The sequence below is a fragment of the Setaria italica genome, chromosome VIII (assembly GCF_000263155.2).
Source record: "Setaria italica strain Yugu1 chromosome VIII, Setaria_italica_v2.0, whole genome shotgun sequence".
NCBI lineage: Eukaryota > Viridiplantae > Streptophyta > Magnoliopsida > Poales > Poaceae > Setaria > Setaria italica.
The window spans coordinates 33,216,075-33,225,970 of NC_028457.1; the positions used below are offsets into that span (position 1 = coordinate 33,216,075).

Consider the following 9,896-nt stretch of genomic DNA (forward strand, 5'->3'; position numbering starts at 1 on the left):
TAGCAATATTTACTGTAGCAACACATTGTAAAATCATGGACTAATTAGGCTTAATAGATTCGTCTCGCCGTTTAGATTCGTCTTATGTAATGGGTTTTGTAAATAGTCTACATTTAATACTCCTAATTAGTATCTAAACATTCGATGTGATGGGTGCTAAAAATAAGTCAGTAGAAGAAAACGGGGTCTAGGTCTGAACTTCCAAGCAGAGTGATTGGGTGGAGGACTAAAAGAATTAGTTTTCTAGTCGTTTGAGGTAACTAAAGGGGACTAAAGACCTATGAGAACAGCCCTGCCCCTCATTATTGCCCCGTGGGATGCAGATTTTGTGCATTGATTAGGAGTATTTTGGTCTCTGTTCATATGCTTTAATAACCTTTAGTCAAGATAAGAACTAAAGGAACCAAACAATACCTTCATTAAGCCAACGATAATACATGACAACTTCATGTATGTGAGAAACATTGCACGAGGCTTTCATCACTCCAAGATACCAGCGCTCTCGACATTGCAAAGGCTTTAGACTCGGTGAGATGGTGTTAGCAAATAATGCGAAAACAAGATCGAACACGAGATGCGATTTTTACATGGAAAACCCTTACGGGAAAAAACCACGGGCACCAATCGGCGATCTTCACTATAATGAGAGAGTTACAACGTAGGGAATATAATGAGTCATCTTGCTCTTCCGGTGCGGCTTACAAGATGTATATAGGGTGGACTAAACTGACTGCAGTCAAATACGGAAACAAATCCGCTAATCACAAAACCCGAACCGTGGGCCCTCCAGGCGTCCTCACAAGACTCACGTTATAATTCGGATCATATCCAACAAACTTCACATTGAGATGAATTTCATCTTGTAACAAATGAAGTATCATCAATGAACTCACTTCAATAATAAATAATCACTACTGCCAAAAGTCACTAGGACTTAAACTTTAACACCAACCAAGCTTGAGCATAGCTCAAACTTAGCTGTAGGAACAAGCTTAGTCATCATATCAGCGGGATTGTCACAAGCATTTATCTTGCATACTTTAATATCACCTTCAGCAATAACACCTCGAATAAAATGATATCTCACATCAATGTGCTTTTTTCATTCATGAAACATTTGATCTTTAGTAAGGCAAATAGCACTTTGCCTATTACAATGTATAGTAATGCAAGAAGAAATCCTGCAAAGCTGAGAGTATAAACCTCTCAACCAAATAGCTTCTTTACAATCTTCAGAAATAGCCATATATTCAGCTTCAGTTGTGGATAAAGCAACGGTAGCCTGTAAACTTACTTTCCAACTAACAGCACAACCACCAATGGTGAAAATATAACTTGTGAGTGGCCTCCTTTTATTCAAATCACCAGCATAATCAGAATCAACATAACCAACAAGTCCAATTCTAGATTTCCCAAACTGCAAACAAGCATTAGATGTACCACACAGATATCTAAAAATCCACTAAACTACATTCCAATGCTCTCTGCCAGGATTAGCTATGTATCTACTAACAACACTCAATGCATGAGATAAATCAGGACGAGAACAGACCATGGCATAAATAAGTGAACCAACTCCACTGGAATATGGAACTCTATACATGCACTCAATATCATCATCTGACACTAGCAATAAAGCTGAAGATAATTTGAAATATGCAGCTAACGGAGTACTCACTGGTTTTGCATCATGCATATTAAAACAATGAAGAACCTTTTCAATATAACCTCACTAGCTGAGGTGTAACATACTAGATTTTCTATCTCTGATAATTACCATACCATGAATTTTCTTAGCTGCACTCCTTCATCTCAAATGACTCACTAGTTTTGCATCATGCATATTAAAACGACGAAGAACCTTTTCAATATAACCTCACTACCTGAGGTATAATGAACCAGATTTTCTATCTCTGACAATTTTCATACCAAGAATTTTTTTAGCTGCACTCCTTCATCTCAAATTCTAAATTCAATTGTGCTTTTAACTTAGCTATTTCTGACTTATCTTTTGCAGCAATTAGCATGTCATCAACATAAAGATACAAATAAATAGGTGAATCATTAATTGTCTTCAAGTATACACAACTATCATAATCAGACTGCTTAAAACCATGAGAGAACATAAATGACTCAAATATCTTATATCATTGCCTAGGAGATTGTTTCAAACCATAAAGAGATTTCTTTAATCTACAAACAAGGTTTTCTTTTTCAGGAACAACAAAACCTTCAGGTTGGTCCATATAAATGACCTCTTCTAACTCCCCATGTAAGAATGCAGTTTTAACATCTAACTGCTCCAACTCATAATCAAGCATAGCAACAATACTCAACAAAGTACGAATGGAACTATGCTTCACACCTGGGGAAAAACATCTTTAAAATTAATACCTAGAATCTGGTTATAGCCTTTAGCAACCAACCTTGCTTTATACCTTGATGTCTCACTTGGAGAAATAGCTTCTTTTCTTTTGAAAAACTATTTGCAACAGATTGGCTTTTTATCCTTGGGCAATTTTACTAAATCACAAGTACCATTCTTTTCAAGTGACTCCATCTCATCTTGCATAGTGGTCATCCAATTGTTTCCATCAACAGAAGTAGTAGCCTCAGAATAATTAGAAGGTTCAGCAGCTTCAATCTCTTCTGCAATACTCAAAGCATAAATAATATTGCATTCTTCAATCAACCTTTTAGTTAGATTAGGTGCCTTTCTAGTCCTATCAGTAGCAATAGACTGTTGTGAAGGCTGCACAACTGGAGAAGAATGCTCAACACTAGATGAATTATCAACAATTGGTGAATTATCAACAATAGGTGCATCTTGGACAGCAACATTATCAATATATGGTGTATTAACAGCATCAATAAAATGCTCCACCTGCACACTTGATTTTTGCTAAACGTAAGCACTAGTAGATAGGTTGTCAGGTAAGATAGCAGATTCATTAAAGATAACATTCCTCCTAATCACAACCTTTGGAGTTTGTGGATTCCACAACTTATAACTTTTAACACCAGGTTGATAACCAAGAAAGATGCACTTAATAGCTCTAGGCTCTAATTTACCATTATCAACATGAGCATAAGCAGTACAACCAAAAACTCTCAATTGCGAATAATCAACTAGAGAACCAGACCATACCTCAATTGGAGTTTTCTTATTAATGGTAATATTGGGTGATCGATTAATAAGATAGCAAATAGTGGAAGCAGCTTCAGCCTTGGAGATGATAGTCCTATTCATACCCTCAGCTACACCATTCTAGTGGGGTGTATAAGGAATAGTGTAGTGCCTAACAATGCCTTCAGATTTGTAATGTGACTTAAATTCATTAGAATAGAATTCCATCCCATTATCAGTATGAAGCCTCTTAACTTTCTTTTCAGTTTGGTTTTCAACCATAATCTTCCACTCTTTAAATGTTGAAAATGCTTCTGATTTATCTTTCTAGAAATAAGGCCATACCTTTCTAGAATAATCATCAATAATGGACGAGCACCACCAAGAGAAGGCTTGCGAGATGGTCCCCATAAATCAGAATGCACATAATCAAGAATACCTTTACTTGTATGACTTGAGGTATTGAATTTCACCCTCTTGTGTTTGCCAAACACACAATGCTCACAGAAATACAACATACTGATGCTATGCCCATTGAGAAGTCCTCTCTTACTCAGCACTGCCAAGCCAAGCTCACTCATATGCCCAAGACGCATATGCCAAAGATTAGTAGCATCAAAAGTAGATAATAAATTAGAGATTATAGCGGCATCACCTGTAATTGTAGTATCATGAAGACGGTACAAGTTGGTAGATTTCAAATCACCTTTCATAATAATAAGAGAACCTTTTGACACTTTCAAAACTCCAACTCCACCAGAGTACTTGTACCTTTTCCCATCAAGAGTACTCAAAGAAATAAGATTCTTGCTCATATCTGGAATATGCCTCACATCTGTCAAAGTTTTGGTAATATCATCATGCATCTTAATCTGGATAGATCCAATGCCAACAATCTGATGTGATCTATCATCACCCATTCTAACAGAACCATATTGGACAGAATCATAAGTGATGGACCAATCTCTATTAATGCATATATGAAAGGAAGCTGCAGAATCAAGAATCCATTCATGACCATTATTTGCACATCCAGCAAAAGCAACAAGAACCTCAAAATGATCTGAATACCATCAACAGCAGCAACAGAATCATTACCTTCTTCAGAATTACCTTTCGATCTATATATGCCAGTTCTCTTTTCCTTGTTCTTCAACTTGTAACGCTCAAAAATAAAATGAGTCATTTTTCTTACAATAATTGCAAAATTTCTCAGACTTTGAACGGCCCCTATAACCATTCGAACACTTGCCTCTATATTCATTATTTGATTTCTTTTGTGTCCTGCCATGAACAGACAAAGCTTCTCCATTGGAAGCTGAACCTTTAGTAGACACCATCTGTTTCATCTTTTCCTTGGCTTGCAATGCCTCATAAACCTCATTCATGCTTAGAGTATCACGACTATACAATATCGTATCTCTGAAGTTTACAAAAGAACTAGGCAGTGAGCACAAAAGAATAAGATCAAAGTCCTCGTTATCATATTTTACCTCCATAGACTATAGATCAGCAACTATCTCCTAAAAGACCGAAAGATGGTTAGGCACAAAACCACCTTCTTGCAACTTTTGCGTATACAACTTCATCTTCATATGCATCTTACTTGTCAAATTTTTAGACATGCAAATTGACTCCAATTTGAGCCATAAAGCAGCAACGATTTTCTCTTGCAAAACCTCTTGCAAAATATTATTTGAAAGATGAAGATGAATATGAGATAAGGTCTTACAATCTTTCCTCTTCTCATCATGTGTCAAAGATTTTGAATCCTTATTCCCGAATTTATCAAGTGCATCATCCAAATCAGCTAGCGCTAAAGCAGCTCGCATCTTGACTTGCCATAATGCGAACCTTGTATCTCGATCTAGCAGCGGAATATCATACTTCATAGAAGCCATGTGAAAGAAATAACCAAAAGAAAACAATTTGCAACAAATAATCTAGGTATGTTACTATGTAACCCTAGCAGAACCTGCAGCTGTGTACACCTCCTGTGTACGTTCAGCAAAGAGATGATGAACCTCCTGGTAGCCTTCAACGGTGCGTGTAGCAGAATTCTCAAGAAATTGATTTCCACCGAGACAACGTGGACCTGAATAGCTGAGCAGCAGACCGATGCTCTTCTTCGAATGTCGTGCAGCAGCAGCACAAATTTTCCTACGCCCCTCGACGCAACACGATGACAGCGGCAGGTTGAGGTTGATAATCTGAACTCCGTTGTAGCAGGATTTGATCTCTACGCAGGGGATCAACTCGACTAACACCGGTAGCTTTTGTACCGGCTGATAGGAGTCGCCGACTTCTCCACACAGCCGGATTGAATCGGCCGAGTTTCGACCAAGAGACGGAAAAGAATTCCATGGATTCTGCCTCAATAACCTAGGCAGCAGAACATGTCGGTTGATTACGCGCAGGAGTGACGAGGCACCTAACTCAATCATCGAATAGCAGATGCGTTCAACGACGAAAACGACAGCCCCACGAACAGGGACCAAAACCCTAAAAAAAATTCAATCAAATCTCGTAACCAGCTCTAGTACCACTTGTTAGTAAATAATGCAAAAATAAGATCGAACACGAGATATGATTTTTACATGAAAAATCCTTGCAGGAAAAACCCACGGGCGCAAATCGGTGATAATGAGAGAATTACAATACAGGGAATACAATGATGACTCTTGCTCTTCCCGTGCGGCTTATATTAAACTGACTGCAATCAAATACGGAAACAAATCCGCTAATCACATAACTCGAACCATGGGCCCTCCAGGCATCCCCACAAGAGTCACGTTATAATTCGGATCATATCCAACAATTGGGATCATATATATTATATATGTTTGATCTAATGCTATGCCGAGGTTTCCCACAAAAATGGTGTGACTGGCTCGCATCGATCTCGGAATTCTCTTCTTCCAGGATACTCATCAATGGAGTATATGGGACGAGTTGGGTACCTGGGTATCAACCGCAATTTTTGATACTGCCTCTGGACAATTGTCGGATCGGAGTACAGCCGATTGGTGGGAGGTAGCAGGGGCGTCTGCAGGCGTGCCAATTAACACGACGTGTTCACTATAGCTACTCGATCGTATCGTGGGAGATATGGAAAGAAAGAAAGACATGGAAGAATTTTCCAACATAAGGAGTCTTCAGTCCAAACACTACGAGGAGATTCGAGCTCGAGCTTGGTGCCTTGCCGGCGCCAAATGTTTGAGATAATTGTGGCTAGACGATTAGCCACTAGAGTGTTTGCTTACTTGTTTTTGTTATTTCTCCTGACCTAAGACGCAGCTGTTATTCTACTCTTCTCGATTAATATTTGAACGGCGAAGTCTTGCCGGTTCCTTTCAAAAAAATAACGATGGCGTTCAGCGGTGTGGCAGATCGGGTGGAAGCTCAAGTAATTAGGGTTACTATGGGCACAGGGGGCTCAAGTCAAGGTCTTCGGGGGCTCGGAGCCACGACGACCTTCGGTTCCCGCTTGACACACTTCCATGGCTCTAACGTACGGCCGGCGCCAACTACCCACTGCAGATCTTCCCTTTTAAATCTCCCCCAGTCAGCAAGTGCCCAAGTCTACGAACAACTCCTTGCATTTCCAGCAGCTGCTCTGTCTTCTCCTTCTACCTCACAACAGACACACACTGATCGACCGAGCGAGTGAGCAACAATGGCGGACCTCGTGCTTGGGCTCGCCAAGACGACGGTGGAGGGGACGGTATCCATGGCCAGGGCGGCCATGGAGGAAGAGGAGAAGCTGAAGAAGAGCGTGCAGCGCGACCTGCTGGTCATCTCGGACGAGTTCGAGATGATGCACGCCTTCCTTGAAGACGCCAAGGATCACGTCACGGACAATGTGACGAGGACCTTGGTGAGGCAGGTCCGCAAAACGGCCCTGGACGTGGAGGATTGCATCGAGGCCATTATCTACCTGGACAACAAGCCGCACTGGTGGCACCGCATGATGCTCCCATGGTGCATGCCGCCTGCAGCACCAGGGAAGGATCTCGACGCTGCCGTTGCCTATATAGAGCAGCTCAAGGCTAGGGTCGAAGCCATGGGTCACCGGAATTTGCGCTATAAGCGCATCGGTGACTGCTGCCATAAGCCTGCCGAGCACCAGCATGCTGTTGCGACAAGTGCAGCGAAGCAGAGCAGTCAAGTTGATCTTATCATGTCGATCAACGGGAGAAATACAAATGAATCGAGGCAGATGAAGGGAGGAGCTGAGGGGGGCAAATCACACCAAGGTGAACGCCTTTTATGTACATGAATTTTTTTTACATATAACTCAATGAGAAGTGTTAATTTTGGCCCCTAATATTGTATCTGTATTAGCACCTCGCCCTCGTTATTCATATTTTCTGGCTCCACCCCCAATAGGCAACAGTAATGATGATGAAAAAGAAGAAGAAAAAGACGAAATAGAAGAAGCAGTGGGGGGGGAAATAGAAGTGGGAAACAAAAAAGAAGATGCGGGAAACGAGTCGAAGGTGGAGCAAGAAGTAGATGATGTCCAACTCAAAGTCATCTCAGTGTTGGGAACAGGGGGCGATCTGGACATGATGTTCATCAACAAGGCCTACGACGACCCAGAAACCAGGAAAAACTTCAAATGCCGAGCCTGGGTGAAACTGGAGCATCCTCTCAATCCCAGTGAGTTCATCCGGAGCTTGCTGGCTCAGTTCCACAAAAACATCTGTCCAGAAAAACACAACACGTTTCATCAAAAAGAAAAAGAAGACAACACGTTTCATCAAAAACAAAAAGAAAAAGACAACACTGTCAACTTTCTGGAGTTAATGGTGGCAACAGACGGCGTACTCATTCAGATGTTCAAGGCGCAAATACGTAAGAAATACCTAGTGGTCTTGGAGGACGTGTCCACCATGGTTGACTGGGAGACCGTCAGGGGCTACCTACCAGACAATAAAAATGGCAGCTGCGTCGTCGTGCACACGCGACACCCTGGAATTGCATGCTCGTGCGTCGGGCATGGAGACCGAGTATCGGAGCTGGAAAAGTTATCGGTCGATCATTCTGTCCATGTTCTTTTGAAGGAGGTATGCAGTACGCTTCATGATAAATTATTTTAGGAATAGATTTGATATACTCTCTCCGTTATTATCTTTTACTTCCACTTCTTAAAGCATAGCAGTCAATAATACACAGTTTTTACTAATTAAGTGCAACTCCTGTATTATATATAGCCTCCCAAATCAGGTTCTCTATTTGCTGAGTAGGGGCTCCTACTTTCTCGAGCCTATTTTTAATCTCCAACTCCAGTAGTCTTTATTCTTTCAACAACAAATCAAACAACATTATTTGGAATGCATAGCAGTAGGCAATATTGAAATTGATGAATTCAAACATGTCAACTAAAATTCAAAAATTTCCACTACTACAGGATGCCCTAGTAAAATCAGTTCGGAACCGTTTGTGCAGACAGTTTCCAAAGTGATTCTAGGTCAGCGTCTGTTGAAATAATTATTTCTAGAGATGGTTATCCAATTGACATTACAGATGCGCTTATACCGTCAGTTTGGGGCAACAACTGACTGTAAAGATTTATATATACAAATTGAGTTTGTACCGTCAGTTATTTGGTCCAAACGCTTGTATACTACAGATTAAATGAAGCCTCTAATGAACTATGTAAAAGTATGACTATGATTATCCAAATATAAGTATGCCTGTGATGATAGTAGTGCATATAATCTGTGACACGGAAAGCTAGTTCCTGTTCACATAAGGTCTTTACATTAAGGGGGCGTTTGGTTCCTTTGCTTATTTTTAGCACGTGTCACGTTCCCTTTGCTTATTTTTAGCACGTGTCACATCGAATGTTTAGATACTAATTAGGAGTATTAAACGTAGACTATTTACAAAACCCATTACATAAGTGGAGGCTAAACGGCGAGACGAATCTATTAAGTCTAATTAATCCATCATTAGCAAATGTTTACTGTTGCAACATATTGTCAAATCATGGACTAATTAGGCTTAATAGATTCATCTCGCCGTTTAGCCTCCACTTATGTAATGAATTTTGTAAATAGTCTACGTTTAGTACTGCTAATTAGTATCTAACCATTCGATGTGATGGGTGCTAAAAATAAGCAGGAGAAATCAAACCAGTCCTAAATCTAGCACTAATTCAAGACATAAATAATATGAACCCCAGAACAGTGTCTACATCGATCAGTGCATTGATGTAGGCACTGACTCAGGTGAGGTGACTCAGGTGAGGTATGGAACCTCCAAAAGGAAGCCCATAAATGACGAAGTTGCACGTAGATGAATTGAAATCCACACATAAACCTCGATACTTGTCTCCACGAACTCTCACTACTACAGAAAGCGTTTTTAGCGTCGGGTGAAACAGCGTTTGTAGGGTCGGACGTCAGACCTACCGCTGCTTTTCGCAGCTAAAAATGACCCATATAAAGGAGCGGGTCTCCACGGATGCTGCAAATGCATTTGCAGCATCCGTGGAGACCCGCTCCTTTATATGGGTCATTTTTAGCTGCGAAAAGCAGCGGTAGGTCTGACGTCCGACCCTACAAACGCTGTTTCACCCGACGCTAAAAACGCTTTCTGTAGTAGTGAGAGTTCGTGGAGACAAGTATCGAGGTTAATGTGTGGATTTCAATTCATCTACGTGCAACTTCGTCATTTATGGGCTTCCTTTTGGAGGTTCCATACCTCACGTGAGTCACCTCACCTGAGTCAGTGCCTACATCAATGCACTGATCGATGTAGA

The 9,896-nt window shown here is 40.8% G+C and overlaps 1 protein-coding gene across 2 annotated transcripts in view; it reads left to right on the forward strand.

The window, feature by feature from the left end:
• Positions 1 to 6,690: 6,690 nt before the first annotated feature.
• The window catches only part of LOC101775497 (probable disease resistance protein RXW24L), a 20,642-nt gene continuing 17,436 nt past the window's right edge, over positions 6,691 to 9,896 (forward strand). The window contains exons 1-2 of one of the 2 annotated variants that reach the window (XM_004979615.3): positions 6,691 to 7,383; positions 7,472 to 8,196. In XM_004979615.3, coding sequence (XP_004979672.1) covers positions 6,804 to 7,383; positions 7,472 to 8,196 — 1,305 coding nt within the window. In that variant the 5' untranslated portion in view covers positions 6,691 to 6,803. The remainder of the gene's footprint in view (positions 7,384 to 7,471; positions 8,197 to 9,896) is intronic. The other variant, XM_004979616.3, reaches the window with a different exon arrangement.